Below are 26,419 nucleotides of genomic sequence, written 5' to 3'. Positions count from 1 at the left end.
TGAAAGCAGTTTTACGATACGTATAATTCCAGCAGTGGCGTAACGTTACACAGTATTCCAGTGTATTATATTCCGCCTAAAATATAGGGTTTAGACAACTCCCGATCATTCATAGAAAAATATGAAAAATACTGCCACTTGCTGCTTACAGTATTATTGTAAGAGCCCAGCCGTCGTTAAACTGGCTGTGAACTACAAAAGGTGGCCTGGAATAATATGTCAAACAACCTAGGGCGGAGAGTTTATTTAAGGCTCCATAGAAGCTTTCCTATAGCTCCCAAACATGATCAAACCTGGATAGCCCGGGCAAGCGGGTCAATACTTACCTGCATCATGTCCTCCTTCAGGTCCCACCAGGGTCTCGGGTTCGTAACGTTCCACTAATTTAGTGGCACTCGAAAGCCTCCGAGAGACACGGCATCATTCCGTATTAGTAGTGTTGTTATTTTAACGTAATTTCAATGACAATTTGCAGCACAGGATTGCTCCTGGCTGGTGACCCTTGTTGTCACTGATTTATATAATAACACCAGTAAGGTACGCCTATTTAGGGGGCCAGAATATAGCTTCTGACATCAAGGTAATTATACCAAGCAATGGATATATATAATCGTAATATAGTCATAATAATTTAACTTAAGTTCTAATCCTAAAGCCTTCTAGGAGTACTCACTCCGGTGGTCGTTAGATCTCTGGTGAAGCTTGGAGGCGTAGAATCCGACAAGGTTCGACGTGGTGGCTACTCCGGGAAGTACTGCGACAGTGGCGTATCATCATCAGCCGCTCGAGAGTGAGGTCCAGAGAGATCGGCAGAGTTCATCAAGGTGGTCAAGTCCTTCCGGATACTTCCATCTTAAGTCACGAGCGGAAAAGCGTAACGTATTCTGGATCGGTCCAAGAGAAGTGATGCGACGTGACACGTGGTTCACAGGTCGCTAGCGGTGGCTTGAGAGCGACAGTCTCGGCGGCACTTCTGTGTAACCTACCGAGGCTTGCCGCGCTTGGTTCGTTATCAGACCAATTACCATTGTGGTATCTTAACACCCAATTGGCGGTGGATCTTGGCGAGTTCAGTGCCCGTCCTAATTATCGACACTTCAGCTCCTGGCTGGGTTGGCCGTCAGGTCGGGTTTCTGTAACCATGGCAACCGATGTTACCATGACAACCGATGTACGCTGGTCCAGGCAAGAACTATCTGGGTAAGGTCCGGTCTTGGATAACGTCAGATCCGGGGGTTCTTACAATTATGCTTCAACTTTCCTGACTTGAACTTGTGCGTTCGTAATTCTTTCATGTTAAATTCGCCAGCTGGCATCGTAGAATAAGTTTGAGGCGTTATCTTAAATTGTTACCTTGAAATGTGTGCTTGTGGTTCTAAACACTTTAATTTTAATTTGCATCCAAACTAATAAATCAGTAAGCAACAGCTACTATAAAAGTATAAAGTGTAATGCTAGTATGAAAATATTAGCAGGAAGTATAATGAAAATCTAAGACTGATATACCTCTAAAGGGTCGATCATAACTTGAGACTAATCTCTATAATCGATTTTTCGATTTTTCAACCCTTTGAGACTATAAGAAGCTTTCTTCCTGGAATGTGATAAGGAATGCAGACTTGATAGGTAGTTGCGGTGTAAAGATATGCTGGGACATAGTTCCGTTACATTATAGATTTATAGTAACCAGCTCCTATAACAAAACGTTAACTCATCTTTTGAAATTGCTGGAATTTCTCCAATACAAACCTTGAATCAGGAATTTGGTAATGGAGCTAGGCACAGTTGGGGTATAATTGGGTCACAATATTAAAATTCCTGGAGCACAGATGGGACATCATGTTCCGTTACATTTTAATAACTAGCTTCAATAAAAACATCACCATGAGGAACGTTAAATCATCCTCAGAAATTGCTGCAATTCCTCCAATAAAACGTTAAATCATCCTGAGAATTTGCTGGAATGACTGAAGATCTGCTGTGCAGATTCTGCACTATATGTAGTTGGAGATGATTATCTTCCCCTATCTTTCACAACTCTGTAAGAGAACACTTTTAATATAGTCAGTAATTCAGTCACCAACAGTCTCATAGTGATCTTGTTAACTTAAACCATAATTTGAGGGTTACTAATGAAATCGGCCGTTATTTAATTATTGAAAATGGGCCTCGACGGAATCTGAATTGATAAGCTCTGACTTATAAAGTTATAAATTTGTTATTCAGGCTGGTTCCTCATTCATGTGTGGTTTCAGAAGATTTAAAACATTTAATTGCTCCGTTTGATTTCATATATCCTCTACCATTGAACGTAAGAGATATAAGAGGTGCGAAATATTTTCTTGTGTTTCGTAAAGGTGATATTTCGAAATCGACAATTTTGGAAAGAATTGAAATATCTAGTTCCCTCTGTGGTGTGCATTTGCAGCTTTAGTTTCCGGGCCCGCAAAGGGTAACGGACACGAATTCCAAGCATACCATATACATTCTTTATACATTCCTCTCATTGACCACAAGAATTATATTTGCTTGGCGAGTTAGTTGAGAACAAGATTGTTGTCTTGAAAGCAGTTTTACGATATTCCAGTTTATTATATTCCGCCCAAAATATAAGGTTTAAAGAGGTTTAACTGTTTGAAGGCTGTTATACATTCCACTCATTGACCACAAAACAGTGTAACAATCTAATACAGCGGAAGTGGGGCTAAATAAACAATTCAACGCTGTACATGCAATTCCCAACCAATGACACTGTGTTATTTTAACCCCCTGTGATTGGTCACGTGACTCTGAATAATGGCTTGTGATTGGTCAGATGACTCTGAATACTCTACTGTGATTGGTGTTCAGCACTGAGCTGGACATTAGTCTGGTTATATTGTCCAGGGTACACGGACGAAGTATTCCATCTAGGATTGATCCAGTTTAGTGGTTCAGGTGGGTACCACGTTACCGCCCACGTGACATCCCACTCCACCAATAACTCACCGTATCTGGTGCCACGTGTCGCTTGTTTTGCACGTGTCACTTGTTTTGGTAGCGGGCAGGAATGTCGGATAGCTATCTGTAATGCAATTGTGCTGGTGTGTTTACCTTATCAGATCCCTTGATGAGGTTAAAATTCCTACTCCGTTACTCTCTCTCCCGGGATCATGATGATGTGTCCGAGTTGGGATTTTACATATTTATCTTGGTCGTGTTCCCTGCGTTTTTCTTTCATTTTAGCCGTATTTCTTATGAATGTAAGATTGATTGGTGACTAGCCTTGGTCGAGTTTCCGACGTTTTTTTTCAATATTTCCTAGGAATGTAGGGATTGTTTTAGTATTACCACCTTGAAATAAAGCAACTTTGCTTTATAGTCTATCTTTTTCTGACGGTACCACATTATGGCATAATCATTTTCTTTATTTTTTGGCTTCCTCCCTCGTTCACTTCGTCGGAGTTACTATCTAGTATCTACCTCCACATCTTGTAAAATTTTGCACTGAAATGCAGGTCTGAGGTGGTATAAATGGTTTTCAAAAAGAGGGTATTACTGAATACTGATGCTGTAAGCATGGATTATGGAATATTTAATGCACAATAACCCATTGACGAAAATGACCTGTGATATGCTTTTTTTGCTTATTGTATGAAAAATTGATTTATCTGCTAGAAACGCCAAAATTTGGATTTTTTATGGTTTTGAATGCCTTCGAGCGTTCATTTTAATGTTTTAATGTCCGTTTATAGTAATGTCCGTTAATTTAGTGTCCGGTCAAACTTAAGGTCCGATAAGATATCTTTACCCAAGACTTTAAGATCCATCCAATCCTCCAAACTCCAATAACCGCTAAAGCGTGTATAACTACTTAACTATAGGATCGCATTGTTACATTCCATCAACTATTGTTACCGCTCCACAAACCCCCGCACAATTGATACACGCCGAATTGGCGGTGTAGACCGGGAATTCCCCCGCACAATTGAGCTCTGGTGTAAAAGGGGCTCAAATTAACCCTCTCAGTGTTTAAAGCTGAGTGTGTCTTTAACAAGCTAGCTGTTTTCGGTGTGGTGTCGCTTTGTTTGCTAACTTTTAATTAGTCTCAGTGTTCTTTTAGTCGTGTTTCTTCTTTTCAGTTGTGGTACCGGACAGGGAATGTGAAGTTGGTCCTTTGTTTGTTCCCCTTCTTTTTAGATCTTTAATTTTGTTGTGTTTTTCTAGGTTTTTTAGTTTGTGATTGTTGCTGTAGGAAGGGATAATCTTTCCGGATACTACTAGTTGTGTTTTAGACTGATGACCACTTATAATAACGGTCACAGCTTTATATTATAATTTGATTATAATACCATTATAAACTATGAATGTATAGCTGTTGTAGTTTTGTTATGTTTTACATATCATTATATTTTTGTGTACTTACAAAGTTCTTGTTATTAGAAAGATCGTGTGATCAGAATCGCCACCTAAAAGGTCATCATGGGCCGTTCACGAAGCAGGTAATTTGATAATTAATTATTTTTTTGAACAGTTATCATTTAAAATATAAGCAATTTATGAAATAATGAATTTAAAACATCAATTAAGTTTATATGCTGTTATCAGATGTTTGAATTTTTGCAGTAAAATCATGCTTGATGATTGATGAGTCATTGCAATTTTGCTGATAACGATATTCCAGGTCGAACAGTCGGTCGCGATCTAGATCAAAAAGGTAAGCAATTACAAATTTTATCAATATTTTAGATAATGTTTTATGCTCAAGATAAGTATCAATTCTATACTAAATAATGAAATTTCCCAACTGAGAATTGAGACACCACTCATATTATTATTCACCACAACACATCCACAAGATATTCCGTGTTTACAAATCACAAATTCACTGCTCGAGATCCTTCGAAAATTTATTTGGGGGTATCTTGGGTGGCACCAAAGATTAGGGATGATGTGAAATTTTGGGAATTGGTCGACTAGTTTTATGACATTTTGAGGGTTTTGTTTAGCCTTTTAATGACATTGAGGAGAGTTGAGGATGAAGTCGGCTGGTAGTGGTAGTAAGTGTGTAATATGCCACGTGGTGTGACGTCATAACACGTGGTGTGACTTCATAACACGTGGTGTGACGTCATAACACGTGGTGTTAATGTAGTATAAGTGTGTAATGCCACGTGGTGTGACGTCATAACACGTGGTGTGACGTCATAACACGTGGTGTTAATGTAGTTTAAGTGTGTAATGCCACGTCATTATGAAATTGCGTCTACAATCCATACCGGGAATGAAAGTTACCTAGATACATGATAAGCACTAAATAACATGTACTCAAAGCTATTTAAAACACTTACCTTATAATATATTATATATATAATTATACAATATATTATATTGTAGCCACTAATCTCGACCAAATTTTGTGTAGATCTTATAAGCTTAAAATTCCGTTTTTGAGTTACCTTCAAGTACAGTACAACAGTTCACATTACATTTTACAGTAGTTTTAATGTGGCACGGGGGATAAATAATTGGAATTCTTTTGCAATTAAACATCAAGTCGAGCGTTATTTCATTAGTAGTCTTAATGTTTCGTGCGTTTTTGTAGTGTTCAGTATATTTAAAAAGATGGACTTTATTGCAAAGTTTGACCCCGAAAAGTTTGGGACGAGGTAAGCCATAATCAATATACCCTTAATTTGAATTTGATGAGTAGTAAAAGTGATACTATTACATATATATATGCTATATATATACCATATATAGCATATATATGCTATATATAGCATATTTAAGGATAGTTATAGCAAAATATGCGAAATTTCGAAGAAAACGCCAAAGTTTTAAAATTTATATTTTGACTGGTAGTTACAAAATTGTGACCGATGTGAAAAGCAAATAAGGGCCCCCAATATAGCAGATTGCTCCTTCTGAGTGCTCCCTGATAACTCCTTCAATAACTATTTTCTATATTTAAGAACTCACGAGCAATAAATCATGATACGTAACGTGTCCTGTAGAGTGTAGCAGGTGGACACAGAAGCTCAGTGGAAATTTGGCACCATAATTATACCCAGGACTATATGAGGCACTGGTTTATTCTGGTTATCGGGTACCTGACTGTGTGAGCCACACTTGCTGTAAACTTTCATCTGGCACCATTTCCAGTGTGCACCATCTTCAGTGTGGCAGGGTGGAAGAGGGTTTTGTTCTAATCCCATCTTTCAATTCTGAAGTTGCGGTATCTAAAAGAAACAAATAATTAGAAAATTGACAATGAAATCTCCCTCTATTGCGGGGCCTCCACACGATACGGCTCCGTGAATATATCCTGCTTACCATTATTAGTATTATTAAATTAGATATAAGTGTATTATAAAACTAAAGGAAGTGAATGCTCTGAAGAAAGACTTTACTGGCAGTGGTGAAATCTTACATACCTTGAGAGTTTGTGGTCTGTTTCTTTGTGCGCTGGCCGTTAGAAGAGTTGCTTTTCTAAAAGCCCGTTCATTATTTATTGTCGTACGTTATTATTGGTTGGCCATAAATTTTTATGGATTTTTCTGTAGTCAATTTGAAACTTGCAGCTGATTGATTGAATCAACTCGTTCAATTTCTGTCGCACTCTCACTTAAATCTTGCTATTCATATTTTAGCCCACTTAAATTCTTTGTCAATCAATTTCTGTTGGCACTTGATTTCTGCTAAATTTAACGTTTGGCTTCACCTCTAACTACGCAACATTTGTGCAGCTATTATAAGGTCAGTTTATTAAATACCTCCACGTTAACCATACAATCAGAGTATGGCGGATCCTAAAATTAAAGTCTCCGGAGACATCCGGGTGGATGATAAAGGGCAATGGTCCTCTCCTAAAAGAGTCTTGTCCATGATCGAGGTGTTCGGGGGTGGGTCCAATCACGGACATGAGGTATCCGGGAGTGCTGGGGTATCCGGAAGTGCTGGGGTGAAAAGCCCGAGAATGTCATTTCACAAACCCCCTGTTAAGCTTCCAGTTAGGTAATTAATTGTGGTTAACATTACTTTATTTAATTTTTTGCAACCACATTTTTCTTCTTGTTTTCATTTGTTTGATCAAGCTGTTACGTTTACGAACAAGATCGAAGAGATAATTGACTAATTTGATAATTAATTGTGACACAGGTTGCTCGAACTCGTTATCAAAAAAATCTTCGTAAGCAATATTTTATCTTAACTATAAATAGCTCATGATCGTGTTCATAATTGGAAATCTAAATTTTACATCAGCGAAAATTAGTTGCCAGCGGTCCATTTAGTTGGACAAAAAATTTCCATTTAAATCTCCGTTTATAGCCTATTAAAGCTGCATGTTACTGACATGTACTTGCCCTGAATTGCTAACATGTATGAAACATGCCCTGGACTAGTATATGATACTTGCTATGAAATTAGGATGATCCATGATGCTATAGAATGCTTGTTCACTTTGTCTGTCTAGCAGCTGAATCTGTTATCACCGTTTATACAGGCTGATGTAACCTGTAACGATCCCTTAAGAACAGTAACTTCATGTTACTGCAGTACTAATTGCTACTAATTATTAATTGGAGAGGCCTTACATCTTAAATGAGGCCACAATGCCACATCCCGGGCCACATCTCACGACCATCTCCTCCTCGGATATTGCAAACACGTGCGGTATCCCAACTATTTGGAGGTTCTAACTCCTAATGTGGGAGGTATGTTCGGACAGGTCTACCGCTAAAAGAGTGATTTGTAGTGGTTACAGAGGCAGGGTCGTTAGTGCAATCCGTCACATTAATATATCTTGTATTTGCTTTTCACTGCGTGACTGAGAGCTTTCATTGTAGTCCTCGTCATGGTTTCTGTATTTTGAAAAGTCGTTCGTTATGTTTGTAACGTGTAGCTAGATGGCTCGTTTTGACGTTGTTATGGGATTTCAAAAAAATGTGCCTAAAACTCATCGAGCTTCATTAAATCATCAAGATATTAGATAGATCAAGTTGATATCCACGCACCATCTATGCCGCCAAGGTTTGAAGAAGGAATTCCCCGAGGTGAAGAATGTGAGGGATCCTTTAGACCAGAAGGTATTTACAGTTACAGCACGGCACCTCCGCAAGACACGGTACTACACAGCACCTCCGCAAGACACGGTACTACACGGCACCTCCGCAAGACACGGTACTACAAGGCATGTCTGAGCGTGAATTTGACTGCCTGCAAATTGTACACTGTTCACGGCCCGAGCATATATATACTCGTGGACAGTGTTTCAGCAGCTCACCCACAGCTTTGTTTCCCTGTAACCTACCTTGCTACTTCTCTCCATGGTATCTTACAATATGTTATATGACGGGTGTCGGATGAGTTCTTAGTTTCTCTCCGGTACCCTCCTCCCCTCCTCCTCCTCCCTGCCTCATCATCAGCTGTCCAGTACGTTCATCCGACAAGCCTACTGTGTACACTGTCATCGTGTGATAGAGCAAGCACCCATTGGTAGCAACTCGGCCACAGCAGGAATCTGTCACCAAGTCGAGTGAGTTGGTCTGAGTGAGTTGAGTTACTCTATCCACCTGTGTTTCAACTGCAGTTTCTTTAGACCTCTCTCTCTCTCTCCCTCTCTCTCTATCCACCTGTGTTTCAACTGCAGTTTCTTTAGACCTCTCTCTCTCTCTCTCCCTCTCTCTAGCAATTAGCTAACCTTCTATCAGAATGTTTTGTTGCTATAATCAGGAGACATTTTTGTAACTTAAAAAGGCAATAGTTTGTGGTGACGGGTTATTATTTTGAAGATATGCAAGTATTGTCCACTCCTCTTCCTCGTATTATCAATTATCACGACATTCCGGATAATTCATAATACGATAATATTTGAAACATAACTTCTAGCTCCTACCCCAGTTCCAAAACCTTACCCTGCTTCGACCTCCTCTATAACTCCGTTATAAAACTTAACTTTGCCCCTTTTTCCTTACCATTTCATTCAAAAATGTAATTTTATAGTCTGGATGAAAAAGCCCGCTCTTAATTTCGTGCACAATAGAATATAACGAGGCAAATATATTTTATTTTTTCTATCCACCTTTTTGTAAAAAGTTAAAAATGGTAGATTACGAATGGTTGTTCAATGTTCATGTTAAAATGGTGATTCTAGAAATATCGCGTTTATTCAAGATCGATTTAATAAATAGTTTTGATGGAATAATCCTATGAGAATGTTACAGGCTTTCTGAATAGACGGCTTATTATTCTAGACTATTCCGCACTAATCACGCACTCGGAGTAAAGCTACGTTCACTATTACCTAAGACTAAAACATTTCCCGGCCCGCTAGAATTAGATTTCAGCCGCCTCTTCCACAGATCATGCCCGGCCACACTCTTTCTCAGTCACACTCTGAGTGTAGTCTGGAAAATAGCGCCAACTTCTAAAGTTACTACGCTTCATGATCCTTCTTACTCTTTCTTCTCGTGGCTAAAATCCAGAAAAGAGTAGAGTAATAGACTTCGCAAGCACAAAACATCAAATCACGCGGGCTTTATTCTGTGGCTCAGCTTTAAAGAGAGAGAGATCGAGAGAGAGAGAGAGAGAGAGCGGCCTGAAACATCGCATTCTTTCCTTACACGCGCCGTTCCAAGCTCTTCTTCCTTCGCTGGATTAGATCCTATTTATTGTCTTTAACCGGTATTTTAGGAATCTGCAGGATAATATACAGCCGAATTCCAAGTTAGGCGCCCTCATCTCAGCAATTAGATTTAGTTTCCCTGATAATTAGATCCCGAGAACTAGGGCCGGTATTTGATCATCTCTCCGCCAACTTAGAGTGTGCGATTAATTTATATAAAACTATTTTATGTGACATAAAGTCGGAGGATATAATATTCTGGAATGTTGCCTCATACACGTGAATGTAAGCTATGCTCCTTCATCAACAAATTTGTTAAATATACCAGCTGGTCCATTGAACATCTTCCAGGCGGATCGCTTCACAAGAGAATTTGAGCTATGTTTCCGTAGATAGATTGAATTAAGCTAATAGTGGAGAGAGTGGCCCAGGAAAGATGATCCCGACGGTTTGTGTGTGGTTCACCTGGTTGGTGTTTTGTTCGGTTTCTATAGAGCTATAACAGTGACTTTATTACTATATCTAGACCTGGTATGATAAAGCTATCCAGACAGAAGACTGTTACCAGCTGCACATCTTTTTAACACGCTGCGCATCTTTTGCTCTGTTTTAACTGTTAGACATGAAAGTTTGGGCTTAATGTTCCGTAATGGGGTCACGTGATCGCACATTGTGCTGACTAATTGTGTTGAAGTTTGGTTGAAGGTGTGGAACACTGGAACTGCCTGTCAACTGCAGCGAAGTTTTAGTTGTCAGCAGCAGCCAGCATGTTAATATATTGACAGGGCTTAAGAACTTCAGATTAACTGTAGGTAATGTTGTTGTTCAACTTCAGAACTGCAGTTTGGTAACTTTTTTTTCACTTAACAGAACTGCATACGTAGGTAACGTTATTTTTTTCAAAAAATGACGATGAATATGATGAGAACAATATAAAGACTGTATGTAGGTTCCACACGTATAATAGAAAGGATGGTAGATATGGAGCATGTAGATTGTAGAATTACACTTATACTCAACTACACTACTGGAACTCCTCAATTCTCATTCCCTCATCTTTCCTCATTAAAAACCACGTCATCCTGCCTGATTGGTTTCATCTCGTATAATTGTACATAGTATAATTTAGAAAAGTGACTCTTCAATGTGGGGAGCTCGTTAGGTTTGTTATTGTTAAGCCATGGGTACACATACAATATTATACTATGTGGAGATTTCTTTACTGAGCGGCGCTCAGCCGGTCATTCCGCCGGTCATTCCGCCGAGTCTCTATGTTTATGAACATAATAGCCTGGGGTCCCCAGGTAAAGTTTTCTGTGCTGTTGTGGGAACATTCTTTACTTGAATAGTTATATACCCATCAACTCATGCCTTACATAATATATTACATTATCTCAGCTTCTTGCGCGTATAGCTTGTCTAAAATAATATCTGAATAAAATAATATATCGCATATTAAGCTTCTATTTATAAGTTCCTATTTATTAGTCACAGTCTGGTGCGAGACACACATGTTGTACATATATTTACAGTCATTGTTTGGATGTTTAAAGTTTCTTAGGAATATTACTTTTGACAGAGAAAATTGGCGCAGAATGCCTTATGATTCTGTTTTTTAGAGAAAGTTTAGATATCAGCGGTGTGTTCTAGGTGACCACCTCTCGGTGTACTCTCCAGTCGTCATGATATGTTTATGTAATCATAAATCATCATGTAAATCATCATGGACACAACTTTGATTTTCGTATGTAGGATCGCGTAGATTTATTTAAAATCCTAGTTTACACGTGAAAAATATCCTAGTTAACTAGGATATTTGTTAACGTGTACAATTAGTCTGGGAAGTGATCTTCGTCATGGGACAAAGTCTACGCTGTCCTGACTTTACGAGCATATAGAATGCCGGTCGCTAACTTTGGGTATCAACATTACTCATGAACTTGAGGTTTTATCCGTAGCCAAGGAATAAATTTTCACGCGTGAAAACCCTCCTGTTGAATAATTTAGTCAGTTTGCGTGTGTAATAGTGTTGAGTGTCACATTCTTTAGTTGATAAAGAGGTTGTGCTTTGCACACAAAGCTTTTTAACTGTTGTAGTGAAGTGAGTTGGCGCCTTATATGGTAGTGTTACTATGGTAACGTTACCATTTATGATAGTGAAGTGGGTTGGCGCCTACTTTTTGTGCTTGTTTACACCACGGTACCAGGGTTTAAAATAGTCACAGGTTTAGCCGGTGCTTACTCATATCTGCTAGTAACTAGGTGACTTAAGTTGATAGTGTGATAAAAGCCTCGTTAGTCCGTCCTACCTGCAGGTTCTTATGTCGGCTTTGTGCTACCTTTTGGTAACTTAGTAACTTTTTTGGTTACTCAGTAACTGTTAACTGTAAGTAACCAAGTGACTTGCAGTTCATAGTGTGATACAGGCGCCGTTATAGTACGTTCTCCAGACTGCCGCTGACACTTTGCGGACTTACGTTGCACCAACTTTTCGTGTAAAAACGATGAAAACACACTGCGAGGCTGTGAGTGTGTGAGAGTATAAAGAATACACCAGCCTTTATAGTCGGGTGTTGAGCGGTTGTCGGATTTGCCGTTTGTGTTACCTGGTCACTGCTGATAGCTGATCGTCATCTATTGCCGCAGTCTTACTTAATTCCCGTTGCTTTGTAGGTCCACCAACTCGTACAGAACTCGTAGTTTAGTGAAGAACTCGTAGTTTCGAGCAGAACTCGTAGTTTCGTGCAGAACTCGTAGTTTCGTGCAGAACTCGTTGTTTCGTGCAGAACTCGTAGTTTCGTGCAGTTATTTTTATATTTTTCCATCCACCTTTTTGTAAAAAAGTAAAGATGGTTAGAAGTGGCGAATTTCATTTTTTTAGCCCACCTTAATCCTATTTTTATATTCTTTGTCGGTCAATTGCTGTTTGGCACTGGAATTCTGATGAGTTAATATTTGGTTTCACAACCATAAATAAGGAAACTTTCTAACTTCATATCATTTGTATAGCTAATATAGGTTTAGGATATTAGATAGTTACACGTTTATCAGACAAACTGAGAATGGCAGATCCTGAAGTCGAGGTCTCCGCTAGTGGTGATGTTAGGGTGGATGCTAAAGGCAACTGGGACTCTTCAAAGAGGGTGTCGTCTATGATCGCGATGTTCGGCGGGACCAAAAAAGCACCAGCTAGAGTAATTGATGTGAAAGTTGGGAAGGGTGGTAAAGTTCAGATGAAACCATCAGCATCAGTAGCAGCAGCAGCGTCTTCTAAAGCTGGGGTATCCGGGGATGCTGGAGTATCCGGGGATGCAGCAGTGAAACTACCAGTTTTCAAACCCCCTGTCCCGCTACCCGTTAGGTAATTCTTCATGGTCAGCATCACTTTATCTTATATTTTTCGACTACCATAGTTCGTCTTCAGTTCTTGTCTTCATTCTATGTATGATTATCTTACTGTTGAAACGACAGGATTTGAAGACGGGATCTACCTTATGTGTGCTTATATAGTAGGAGCCTTATATTTTGAACACCGAAAATTGGTGAAGGTTTTTGATACACCTTTTACAACAATACTTTATTTATTCCATGAAAAATACCGAACACTTTTCAAGTAAGACTATAAAGAAAAGGGAAACTTGAATTGTTCACTTGAAAGCTGCACATTCTTTAGCCTGAGAGTACGCGTAAAGTTAGATCACTGTTTGTGAAATTCACAGAGTCACTGCTAGTGTAACCCGGCCTGCTGATCTCACTGCTAGTACTACTACTATAGCACTGCTGATCTCACTGCTTATATCACTAGTGTTAAATATTTATTTACTGTTCTCTGACAAAGCATTGACCGTCATTTGAAAAAATTCCGACAACCTTATAGTTTTTAGGATTTCGTATAATATTTGCGGCGAATCTAACATTCTGACAGACTGCCTTGTGCTCACAGTCTTTACCACGTGACATTATCAGCCACGTGACTACAAACAGTAACACACGTATTGTAGATTCTTCATTGTAGTGCTCGACAGCACACATTGACACGCAGATAGTACGTGAGAATGAGTGAAGTACATTTCGTAAACAACTCGGCGAGCCAAGACACACAAACACACACAAACACACACACATGCACACGTAACATGCACTGTGACACTGACTTTTGTTGTGTGAAACAATGAACAGAGCGGGAAATATTTATTACAGTAATATTCACAAGCAAAAACATGCAAGTTTAAAATTTTTTTTGACGGAATGCTTGAGTTTATAAACACTTTACTCTTCATGACAGAATGCGTCATGCGTGTCAATGAGTTATAGTCACGTACTTTACTCTTACATCTGGGATAGGGGATTTAGGACTGGTCCGGCTATGAGACTGGTCCAGTTATGGGACTGGTCCGGGTATGGGACTGGTCCGGGTATGGGACTGGTCCGGGTATGGGACTGGTCCGGGTATGGGACTGGTCCGGGTATGGGACTGGTCCGGGTATGGGACTGGTCCGGGTATGGGACTGGTCCGGGTATGGAACTGGTCCGGGTATGGGACTGGTCCGGGTATGGGACTTGTCCGGGTATTGGACTGGTCATTGTTGGCGACTGAAAGCAAGCTGTATTATGGTTTAAGCGTTCAGTTGATCTATGCCCATCAGGAAAACGTGTTTTCTGAATTGGTTGTCTCATGGGCAGCTTCACACTTCACAACATTCTGATTCACAATTCATAAATAATAAATATAGTTAATTACTTGACTAATCAAACAATCCTCAGCGCGGAAAAGAAGAGGTCTTCTTCTTCCGATTCTGACGCAAAGAAAGATAGAAAGTCACGCAATAAGTCTCATAGTGACAGTAGGAGTTCTTCCACTAGCTCTTCCTCCTCCTCTTCCAAATCAAGATCCAGTAAATCTTCAGAGTAAGTCACTTTCTTATTTACAATTTATTATTTCGCGGGATGGTTCAATAACAGCAAAATGTTGTCTTTTAGTTTTTAAATTTCTTTAGCTATAACGGGCACTCCTGTTGAATATTAAAAAGTTAATCTTTTTTGTAAATTGATCATTACACCTTCCTGCAGTAACAAATTAGAAAATTAAAATTAAATATTCAATTTAATTTAAATATACTGCCGTCTAAACTGTTAGATAGACCTTTGAAATGGGGAGCGGGAGAAGTTTGCAAATATCTGTGTGGTTGATCTAAACTGAACAACTTAAAGTTCGTGTGATGAGTCGTAATCGTTTTAAAATTAAGTTATGTTGGTTATTAAATTATAAATTAAATTATAGGACTGCGTGTTTGAAAAGAATAGAATGGTGTGGGGTTTAGGTAGAAGGCTATATGTATGAGTTACATACTACTATACTACTACACAAATACATGTATATAAGTATAACTTGGGACAGATAACTAAGAGGAGATACCTTGCTTGTGAAGATACCTTGCTTGTGATATTACAATTTATACCACAGCACAATCGAAAAGAGCCGGACATAAGTAGGCACGAAATTGTAAGCTCGGTGTAATTGGATTAACATGCAACGGTTATTATAAATTAGTATGTGGTTTTTTGGTCCGGGGTTTTTTGATATTGTTCAATGTCTCACTTTAACCGGGAATTGTTCAATGTGTCACTTTAACCGGGAATTGTTCAATGTCTCTCTTTAACCTGGCATTGTTCAATGTCTCACTTTAACCGGGAATTGTTCAATGTCTCACTTTAACCGGGAATTGTTCAATGTCTCACTTTAACCGGGAATTGTTCAATGTCTCACTTTAACCTGGCATTGTTCAATGTCTCACTTTAACCTGGCATTGTTCAATGTCTCACTTTAACCTGGCATTGTTCAATGTCTCACTTTAACCGGGAATTGTTCAATGTATCACTTTAACCTGGCATTGTTCAATGTCTCACTTTAACCTGGCACTGTTCAATGTCTCACTTTAACCGGGAATTGTTCAATGTCTCACTTTAACCTGGCATTGTTCAATGTCTCACTTTAACCGGGCATTGTTCAATGTCTCACTTTAACCGGGCATTGTTCAATGTCTCACTTTAACCTGGAATTATTCAATGTCTCACTTTAACCGGGAATTGTTCAATGTCTCACTTTAACCTGGCACTGTTCAATGTCTCACTTTAACCGGGAATTGTTCAATGTCTCACTTTAACCTGGAATTATTCAATGTCTCACTTTAACCGGGAATTGTTCAATGTCTCACTTTAACCGGGAATTGTTCAATGTCTCACTTTAAATGGGAATTGTTCAATGTCTCACTTTAACCTGGCATTTTTCAATGTCTCACTTTAACCTGGCATTGTTTTAGTTTAATGTAACGTGGACTACAGCCAGTTTGTCTTATGTACGTGTTTTGACCACACTCAGCTCTCTACAGCTCACTTAATGGAATGTTGAGACTTACAGTCAGCTTGTATCTTTAATAAGGAGTAACCACGTGACCTCTGACATACATTATAAAGGAGTAACCACGTGACCTATCAACTACAGTGAATAAGCTGCATTATAACATATAGCATCTTGTTCGGAGTGTAAAGTCCACAGTTAACATCCTGGCTAATTAACATCAACACTTTGTAGCGTAATAGACCAGGGGTACCAAGGGTACCCTGTAATAGACTAATCCATTGAGTCCAGGTTAACGGGCCATGTTGTAGGGGTTGTATAGAGATATAGGGTTATTGATAATCAGTACGGGGTTTTTTGGTTCGGGTTTTTCTGGCATAACGGGGTTTTCTGGTAGTTCACTGTTTCATTTTAACCTGGCATTGTTGTAAGGCCGGCTTATAAGGGTTATCATGGTTATTACAGAGGGTTATCAGAGGAAATACTGTTAACTGTAATAGTACTCTCAGAGGTTAATAGTCTGGTCCCTTACAGCTTTACAGGTGGCTGTAAGCCGGCCGGTGTTATTACCGGTAATGTACTTAGTGAGATTAATACTTTGAGAGAAGGTAGTGAACTATAAATAGAGTAGGTAGTTGATATAACTAAGTGTGTACGCGGTGCTTAGTCGAGTGTGTGTGAGAATTGAGAGGGTATATTTGGATTTCACCGTGTTGACTGTTGAGGGTTTATTTACATACTGCCCGGCTTAGCCAGCTTGTCGACACCTCTCACCCTCACCTCTCACCTCTCACCCCTCTATTACATTCAGTCTAAACACCCCCGGTATTGACTGAACACCGCCGGTTGTCAAAACTCATGTCACTGCCGGTATTGACAGGAAAATACATATTATTATTCATATAGTAGTGAAAATGAGCAATATTCCGGAGGCTGGTTCACTTTTAAAATAGTGTACATGTTACCATGATGATAGTGCACATGTAGTAATGGAGTTACTTACAAGCCGTACAGATTTAAATTCTACTTGGAAACAGACAGGACCAGGTTAAGACCTTAATTATTTTCTAATTGGCGACAAAATTATTAAGTTGAGCATCTAATTTCAAAAGAACTTTTCAAATTTCGGATAGTTTTCATTTAAACGTGTCTACTAGTGTTTGAAGCAGTAGAATTACAGTTAAAACTCAAGCTGCACAGCTTTAGATTAAACCTAAAATTCCACTTGAAAACAGACTGGATTAGTTAACATTTAAACGTGTCTACTGTTTCAAGCTTTCCTAATCTAATTCTAATTTCAAATCAGCTTTTTCAATTTCGAGTAGTTTACATTTAAAATTAGACGTGTCTACTGTTTGTTTCTTGTCAGCACAGCTGGCTACCTATTAAAGTATGTAATGTTTTAATGTTAAACGTGTAGAGTCCCCGCTCTGGTTTCATGAGGGTTTGTAAAGTGTGTAGAATATTGAGGATCTGGAGTGTGTGTAATTGGGAGGCTGGTGGACCGTTGTTTGGATTATACAATTTATAAAACAATAAGAGGGGGTGTAAATTCGATAACATAGAGTCAGACACCGTTTTATTTCCTTTAAAACATGAATATAATAACTTGAAAAATAATATAATAACTTGTGTAAACCCCTCCGTAACTAACCTGGATTCTGCAGAAAGAAGAAAAAGAAGAAGCGTAAGAAGAAGTCTTCCAAATCTTCTAAATCATCGTCCAGTAGCAGCAGTTCCAGCAGCAGGTATGTGTTTTACTATTTGTTAATGTTGAAAAATTGAATTTCTGACGCTTGGTTTTCCTAAGCGTATTATCTTATTCACAATGAGCAAGAAATAACAACTGACGCGATGGAGTTGCATCATTACTAATAAAAACACAGAAATCTTACAAGAGTTAAACTGAAACTGATTGAAGAAATTTTCAGTTCTTCTTCGAGCTCATCCTCTAGTTCATCCTCTAGTTCATCCTCTAGGTCTGATTACGATCATTTCCACTTAATGTAGTGAAAGTGGTGTGCCGGTGTTATTTTTTGTACTTTGTAAATTGTGTTATATGTGCCTATGCTATAAACCGATTAGGAATGCTTGGTACACCCTAAACCAGTACAGACTGACTCGAAACGTAATTATAATCAGTTTTGCAATAATTATCACACATTTATTAGGCTAATAAGGCATATATTATAAATTTTATAAAGTCTAACGCTGTAAATGTAATCAAATAAAACGTTTCTATCCATCGGTATGCTAACTTAGTCTTTATTTTACAGTTCCAGTTCTTCATCTTCGAGTAGTTCTGGATCGGATGACTCAAAGAAAAAGAAGAAAAAGAAGAAGAAGAAGAAGAAGAAGTCCGGATGTAAGTAGTGTAGATCTATAAAGTCGAAATACAAGTGAACTCGCTCAATCAAAAAAATTCAAGTTTCTTGATAGAATTTTTAAAATCTGATGACATTATATAGCCCAATTTTACAAACTATCTAAGTTTCGTACTCTCTCAGTTGGATTCAGCTTTGGTGGTGGAGCTGATGCAGATGCCGGAGCTGGAGGTGAAGCTAACGGAGGACTTGACCTCGGAGGAGGTGGAGGATTGAGTCTCGGTGGTGGCCTCGGTGGAGGTATTGACGTTGGTGGAGACGCTGGTGGAGACATCGGAGGTGGTCTTGGAGGAGGTTTAGACCTGAGCGGAGGTGCTGATATTGCCGCTCCCAGTGTTGAAGTTGAAGCAGAAGCCCCAGATGTTAACCTCGGTGGAGGTCTTGGAGGAGGTTTCGGTGGAGGTCTCGGTGGAGGTCTTGGTGGAGGTCTTGGTGGAGGTCTGGATCTCGGAGGAGGAGCCGACCTAGATGTAGATGTGCCAGAACCTGAAATAAAAGTGAAAGCTGAAGCACCAGATGTTGACATCGGTAAGAACCAAACGGAAAACTTTTAAGGAATGCAACTTTCGATTTTAACGGCGAATGAATTTTTTTTCCTCGTGTTAGTACTGATTTTAATAATTTGTTACAAATATTACAAATATTTCATTGCAGGAGGTGGCATTGGAGGAGGTATTGGAGGAGGTTTCGGTCTCGGAGGAGGAGCCGATATAGATTTAGATGTACCGGAACCAGCAGTCGAAGTTAAGGCTGATGTACCAGATGTTGATATTGGAGGCGGTATTGGAGGAGGTTTCGGAGGAGGTTTCGGTCTCGGAGGAGGGGCCGACATAGATGTAGATGTACCGGAACCAGCAGTCGAAGTTAAGGCTGATGTACCAGATGTTGATATCGGAGGCGGTATTGGAGGAGGTTTCGGAGGAGGTTTTGGAGGAGGCCTAGGTGGAGGCATTGGTAAGTTATTATAACGGATTTAAATTTATCACAAACAGGCAATGCTGTAAAGTGTGCTGAATTATATGCGATGTGTTGTAAATTAAAATGTATTTTATTGAATCAATATATTATTATGTGTAGTGTTGTACGCTGTTATCGTATTGTCAATTTACAGATGCTGATGTAAGTGCACCTGAAGTAGAAATTGAAGCTGAAGCACCTGATCTAGATATCGGAGGAGGAATTGGTGGTGGATTTGGTGGAAGTCTGGACCTCGGAGGAGGAGCCGACATAGATGTAGATGTACCTACACCTGAAGTAGAAATTGAAGCTGAAGCACCTGATCTAGATATCGGAGGCGGTATCGGAGGTGGATTTGGTGGAGGTTTCGGTGTCGGAGGAGGAGCCGACATAGATGTAGATGTACCTACACCTGAAGTAGAAATTGAAGTTGAAGCACCTGATCTAGATATCGGAGGCGGTATTGGAGGCGGTTTTGGTGGAGGTTTCGGTGTCGGAGGAGGAGCCGACATAGATGTGGATGTACCGGAACCAGCAGTCGAAGTTAAGGCTGAGGTACCAGATGTTGATATCGGAGGCGGTATTGGAGGAGGTTTCGGAGGTGGTTTTGGAGGTGGCCTAGGTGGGGGCATTGGTAAGTTATTATAACGGATTTAAATTTATTACAAACAGGCAATGTTGTAAAGTGTGCTGAATTTATATGCGATGTGTTGTAAATTAAAATGTATTTCATCGAATCAATATATTATTATGTGTAGTGTTGTACGCTGTTATCGTATTGTCAATTTACAGATGCTGATGTAAGTGCGCCTGAAGTAGAAATTGAAGCACCTGATCTAGATATCGGGGGAGGAATTGGTGGTGGGTTCGGTAAGTCATTAAAATCCGTATACTATAGTGGCATGAGCAACAAAAATGCATCGTAAAAATGTAATTACTAACAACATTCAATATACATAACACTCTAAAATGTATATACTGTGACGATTGCTAAGTAAAATTTCTTTTAATAGAAAACCCTGAAGATCATAAAATTAATTGCGTACGACACTCTTTTTAACGTACACTTATCGCATGTCCATTTACCACAAGTGTGTGCCGGAAAGTAACGTGTATTCTATCGTTATGTTATATTCCAGGCGGTGGTATTGGAGGAGATGCTGATATCGACGTTTCTGCACCTGATGTTGATATAGGCGGAGGTTTCGGCTTCGGCTTCGGAGGCAAGAAGAAAAAGAAGTCTGGAAGTTCTTCTTCAAGTGATGACAGCAAGAAGAAGAAGAAGAAGGGAGGATTTGGATTTGGTTTCGGCGGTAAAGCCGATGTTGCTGTTCCAGATGTTGACTTGAAAGTCAAAGCAGATGCTGATATAGATGTTCCTGAGCCAGAAATCAAGGTTAAAGCCAATGCTCCTGATGTTGATATTGGTGGAGGTGCTGATATTGATATTGGCGGTGGAGCAAATGTTGATCTAGACGTAAAGAAGCCAGATATTGACGTTGGCGGTGGTTTCGGCTTCGGCTTTGGAGGCAAGAAGAAAAAGAAGTCTGGAAGTTCTTCTTCAAGTGATGACAGCAAGAAGAAGAAGAAGAAGGGAGGATTTGGATTTGGATTCGGCGGTAAAGCCGATGTTGATGTTCCAGATGTTGACTTGAACGTCAAAGCAGATGCTGATATTGATGTTCCTGAGCCAGAAATCAAGGTTAAAGCTGATGCGCCTGATGTTGACGTTGGAGGTGGTTTCGGCTTCGGCTTTGGAGGCAAGAAGAAAAAGAAGTCTGGAAGTTCTTCTTCAAGTGATGACAGCAAGAAGAAGAAGAAGAAGGGAGGATTTGGATTTGGATTTGGCGGTAAAGCCGATGTTGATGTTCCAGATGTTGACTTGAACGTCAAAGCAGATGCTGATATTGATGTTCCTGAGCCAGAAATCAAGGTTAAAGCTGATGCGCCTGATGTTGACGTTGGAGGTGGTTTCGGCTTCGGCTTTGGAGGCAAGAAGAAAAAGAAGTCTGGAAGTTCTTCTTCGAGTGATGACAGCAAGAAGAAGAAGAAGAAGGGAGGATTTGGATTCGGATTCGGCGGTAAAGCCGATGTTGATGTTCCAGATGTTGACTTGAACGTCAAAGCGGATGCTGATATTGATGTTCCTGAGCCAGAAATCAAAGTTAAAGCTGATGCGCCTGATGTTGACGTTGGAGGTGGTTTCGGCTTCGGCTTTGGAGGCAAGAAGAAAAAGAAGTCTGGAAGTTCTTCTTCGAGTGATGACAGCAAGAAGAAGAAGAAGAAGGGAGGATTTGGATTCGGATTCGGCGGTAAAGCCGATGTTGATGTTCCAGATGTTGACTTGAACGTCAAAGCAGATGCTGATATCGATGTTCCTGAGCCAGAAATCAAAGTTAAAGCTGATGCGCCTGATGTTGACGTTGGAGGTGGTTTCGGCTTCGGCTTTGGAGGCAAGAAGAAAAAGAAGTCTGGAAGTTCTTCTTCAAGTGATGACAGCAAGAAGAAGAAGAAGAAGGGAGGATTTGGATTTGGATTCGGCGGTAAAGCCGATGTTGATGTTCCAGATGTTGACTTGAACGTCAAAGCAGATGCTGATATCGATGTTCCTGAGCCAGAAATCAAAGTCAAGGCTGATGCTCCTGATGTTGATATCGGTGGTGGCATCGGTGGTGGTCTTGACATCGGTGGGAGTGTTGATGCTAATTTGCCGAATATTGGTAGGTATTCCGTTGCTCTTTACTAGTAGAGCTTATTCTTCAAATCAGTATATGCTTGTGTGCTGAGCATTCTTTCAATATATCATAAAAACTGAATGTGTTTTAAAATTATCTTTTCGAATAATTTCATAAGCCATGGTATTTCGAGGGAAAAAAATGAATCTCAAAATGTTACGTCATCTCTGTGAGCTATAGTCGAAAATTTAATCATTTTTGATATAAGATATTTTTTATCAATATATTTATCCTCAGGAGGTTCAGTCGATGCAGATATTGATGTGGACAAACCAAAAGTTGGAGGTGGTTTCGGCTTTGGCTTCGGAGGAAAGAAGAAAAAGAAGTCAGGCGGCAGTTCTTCTTCAAGTTCGAGTGACGGTGGTAAGAAGAAAAAGAAGGGAGGATTTGGATTTGGATTCGGCGGTAAAGCTGATGTAGATGTTCCAGATGTTGACTTGAACGTCAAAGCAGATGCTGATATTGATGTTCCTGAGCCTGAAATCAAGGTTAAAGCCGATGCTCCTGATATTGATATTGGTGGAGGTGCTGATATTGATATTGGCGGTGGAGCTGATGTTGATCTAGACGTAAAGAAGCCAGATGTTGACGTTGGAGGTGGTTTCGGCTTCGGCTTTGGAGGCAAGAAGAAAAAGAAGTCTGGAAGTTCTTCTTCAAGTGATGACAGCAAGAAGAAGAAGAAGAAGGGAGGATTTGGATTTGGTTTCGGTGGTAAAGCCGATGTTGATGTTCCAGATGTTGACTTAAACGTCAAAGCAGATGCTGATATCGATGTTCCTGAGCCAGAAATCAAGGTTAAAGCCGATGCTCCTGATGTTGATATTGGTGGAGGTGCTGATATTGATATTGGCGGTGGAGGTGGTTTCGGCTTCGGCTTTGGAGGCAAGAAGAAAAAGAAGTCTGGAAGTTCTTCATCAAGTGATGACAGCAAGAAGAAGAAGAAGAAGGGAGGATTTGGATTTGGATTCGGTGGTAAAGCCGATGTTGATGTTCCAGATGTTGACTTGAACGTCAAAGCAGATGCTGATATCGATGTTCCTGAGCCAGAAATCAAGGTTAAGGCTGATGCTCCTGATGTTGATATTGGTGGAGGTGCTGATATTGATATTGGCGGTGGAGCAGACGTTGATCTAGATGTTAAGAAACCAAAAGGTGGATTTGGCTTCGGATTCGGCGGAAAGAAGAAGGACAGTTCAAGTTCGAGTGACGATGGTAAGAAGAAGAAGAAGAAGGGAGGATTTGGATTTGGATTCGGCGGCAAAGGCAAGGGTGGCGTCGATGTTCCAGATGTTGACTTGAACGTCAAAGCAGATGCCGATATTGATGTTCCTGAGCCAGAAATCAAGGTCAAGGCTGATGCTCCTGATGTTGATATTGGTGGAGGTGCTGATATTGATATTGGCGGTGGAGCAGACGTTGATCTAGATGTCAAGAAACCAAAAGGTGGATTTGGCTTCGGATTCGGCGGAAAGAAGAAGGGAGACTCTTCTTCATCATCCAGTGATGATGACAAGAAGAAGAAGAAGAAGGGAGGATTTGGATTTGGATTCGGTGGCAAAGCCAAGGGTGGTGTCGATGTTCCAGATGTTGACTTGAACGTCAAAGCAGATGCCGACATTGATGTTCCTGAGCCAGAAATCAAGGTTAAGGCTGATGCTCCTGATGTTGATATTGGTGGAGGTGCTGATATTGATATTGGCGGTGGAGCAGACGTTGATCTAGATGTCAAGAAACCAAAAGGTGGATTTGGCTTCGGATTCGGCGGAAAGAAGAAGGGAGACTCTTCTTCATCATCCAGTGATGATGACAAGAAGAAGAAGAAGAAGGGAGGATTTGGATTTGGGTTCGGCGGCAAAGCCAAGGGTGGCGTCGATGTTCCAGATGTTGACTTGAACGTCAAAGCAGATGCTGATATTGATGTTCCTGAGCCAGAAATCAAGGTTAAAGCCGATGCTCCTGATGTTGATATTGGTGGAGGTGCTGATATTGATATCGGCGGTGGAGCAGACGTTGATCTAGATGTCAAGAAACCAAAAGGTGGATTTGGCTTCGGATTCGGCGGAAAGAAGAAAAGAGACTCTTCTTCATCATCCAGTGATGATGACAAGAAGAAGAAGAAGAAGGGAGGATTTGGATTTGGATTCGGCGGCAAAGCCAAGGGTGGCGTCGATGTTCCAGATGTTGACTTGAACGTCAAAGCAGATGCCGACATTGATGTTCCTGAGCCAGAAATCAAGGTCAAGGCTGATGCTCCTGATGTCGATATTGGTGGAGGTGCTGATATCGATATTGGCGGTGGAGCAGACGTTGATCTAGACGTAAAGAAGCCAAAAGGAGGATTCGGCTTCGGGTTTAGTGGAAAGGGATCAGGGTCCAGTGATGATGATAAGAAGAAAAAGAAGAAGAAGAAGTCTAGCTTTAAATTTGGCATGGGAGGAAAAGCTAAAGGTGGTATTGACACACCTGATGTTGACCTCAACGTCAAAGCAGATGCCGATATTGATGTTCCTGAGCCAGAAATCAAGGTTAAAGCTGACGCTCCTGATATTGACATTGGTGGAGGTGCTGACGTAGATATTGGTGGTGGAGCAGATATCGATATAGGTACAGTATTTGTTACATATAGCGATATAATAATATTATATAGGTTAGAAGACCTGGGATTTAAATTTAGTCTTAAAAGAATTTAATTTGCCACAAAGTTCTAAAACGTTTTTAAAGTTGAGCAACAGTATATTTTTAATCGGTAGCTTTCCTAGTTAGAATCTAACAAATCCAAAAATGCTACCTGAAATTTGTGGCGCATTTGTTATCATGAATTTTTCGATTTACTCGGTATCCCCTGATTGTTTACCATGTTTGTATTAAGTTATAACACCTGTAATATTATCAGGAGGTGATATTGACGTTGACAAACCAAAAATTGGAGGAGGATTTGGTTTTGGATTCGGCGGAAAGAAGAAGGGAGACTCTTCTTCATCATCCAGTGATGATGACAAGAAGAAGAAGAAGAAGGGAGGATTTGGATTTGGATTCGGTGGCAAAGCCAAGGGTGGTGTCGATGTTCCAGATGTTGACTTGAACGTCAAAGCAGATGCCGACATTGATGTTCCTGAGCCAGAAATCAAGGTTAAGGCTGATGCTCCTGATGTTGATATTGGTGGAGGTGCTGATATTGATATTGGCGGTGGAGCAGACGTTGATCTAGATGTCAAAAAGCCAAAAGGTGGATTTGGCTTCGGATTCGGCGGAAAGAAGAAGGGAGACTCTTCTTCATCATCCAGTGATGATGACAAGAAAAAGAAGAAGAAGGGAGGATTTGGATTCGGATTCGGCGGCAAAGCCAAGGGTGGCGTCGATGTTCCAGATGTTGACTTGAACGTCAAAGCAGATGCCGACATTGATGTTCCTGAGCCAGAAATCAAGGTCAAGGCTGATGCTCCTGATGTTGATATTGGTGGAGGTGCTGATATCGATATTGGCGGTGGAGCAGACGTTGATCTAGACGTAAAGAAGCCAAAAGGAGGATTCGGCTTCGGGTTTAGTGGAAAGGGATCAGGGTCCAGTGATGATGATAAGAAGAAAAAGAAGAAGAAGAAGTCTAGCTTTAAATTTGGCATGGGAGGAAAAGCTAAAGGTGGTATTGACACACCTGATGTTGACCTCAACGTCAAAGCAGATGCCGATATTGATGTTCCTGAGCCAGAAATCAAGGTTAAAGCTGACGCTCCCGATATTGATATTGGTGGAGGTGCAGACGTAGATATTGGTGGTGGAGCAGATATCGATATAGGTACAGTATTTTTACATATAGCGATATAATATATATATTATAGTATTTTATAATAATATTATATAGGTTAGAAGACCTGGGATTTAAATTTAGTCTTAAAAGAATTTAATTTGCCACAAAGTTCTAAAACGTTTTTAGCGTTGAGCAACAGTATATTTTTAATCGGTAGCTTCCCTAGTTAGAAGCTAACAAATCCAAAAATGCTACCTGAAATTTGTGGCGCATTTGTAATCATGAATTTTTCGATTTACTCGGTATCTCCTGATTGGTTATCATGTTTGTATTAAGTTATAACACCTGTAACATTATTAGGAGGTGATATTGACGTTGACAAACCAAAAATTGGAGGAGGATTTGGTTTTGGATTCGGCGGAAAGAAGAAGGGAGACTCTTCTTCATCATCCAGTGATGATGGCAAGAAGAAGAAGAAGAAGGGAGGCTTTGGCTTCGGATTCGGTGGTAAAGCAAAGGGTGGTATTGATACTCCCGACGTTGATCTCAACGTGAAGGCAGATGCTGATCTTGGTAAGTGTAGTTTGCATGTAACGTTTCAGTTCCGCATATTTTATGATGCTGTGATGATGA

General features: G+C 40.1%; 1 protein-coding gene across 4 annotated transcripts in view; it reads left to right on the top strand.

Annotated features, from left to right (window-relative positions):
* The window catches only part of LOC134824607 (neuroblast differentiation-associated protein AHNAK-like), a 92,494-nt gene that overhangs the window by 52,936 nt on the left and 13,139 nt on the right, over nt 1-26,419 (top strand). For 2 of the 4 annotated variants that reach the window (XM_063836535.1, XM_063836532.1), the window contains exons 2-14: nt 12,618-12,968; nt 14,372-14,515; nt 17,633-17,713; nt 17,852-17,944; nt 18,242-18,330; nt 18,473-18,877; nt 19,004-19,303; nt 19,461-19,940; nt 20,099-20,176; nt 20,446-22,026; nt 22,279-24,645; nt 24,935-25,834; nt 26,147-26,359. In XM_063836535.1, coding sequence (XP_063692605.1) covers nt 12,670-12,968; nt 14,372-14,515; nt 17,633-17,713; nt 17,852-17,944; nt 18,242-18,330; nt 18,473-18,877; nt 19,004-19,303; nt 19,461-19,940; nt 20,099-20,176; nt 20,446-22,026; nt 22,279-24,645; nt 24,935-25,834; nt 26,147-26,359 — 7,030 coding nt within the window. In that variant the 5' untranslated portion in view covers nt 12,618-12,669. Of the gene's footprint in view, nt 1-6,726; nt 6,997-12,617; nt 12,969-14,371; nt 14,516-17,632; nt 17,714-17,851; nt 17,945-18,241; nt 18,331-18,472; nt 18,878-19,003; nt 19,304-19,460; nt 19,941-20,098; nt 20,177-20,445; nt 22,027-22,278; nt 24,646-24,934; nt 25,835-26,146; nt 26,360-26,419 lie in introns of those variants that run through there. The other 2 variants (XM_063836533.1, XM_063836534.1) reach the window with 2 other exon arrangements.

The sequence above is a fragment of the Bolinopsis microptera genome, chromosome 12 (assembly GCF_026151205.1).
Source record: "Bolinopsis microptera isolate Bmic1 chromosome 12, MBARI_Bmic_1.0, whole genome shotgun sequence".
In the NCBI taxonomy this organism is placed as follows: Eukaryota; Metazoa; Ctenophora; class Tentaculata; order Lobata; family Bolinopsidae; genus Bolinopsis; species Bolinopsis microptera.
This window is presented reverse-complemented; position numbering and strand designations above follow the sequence as displayed.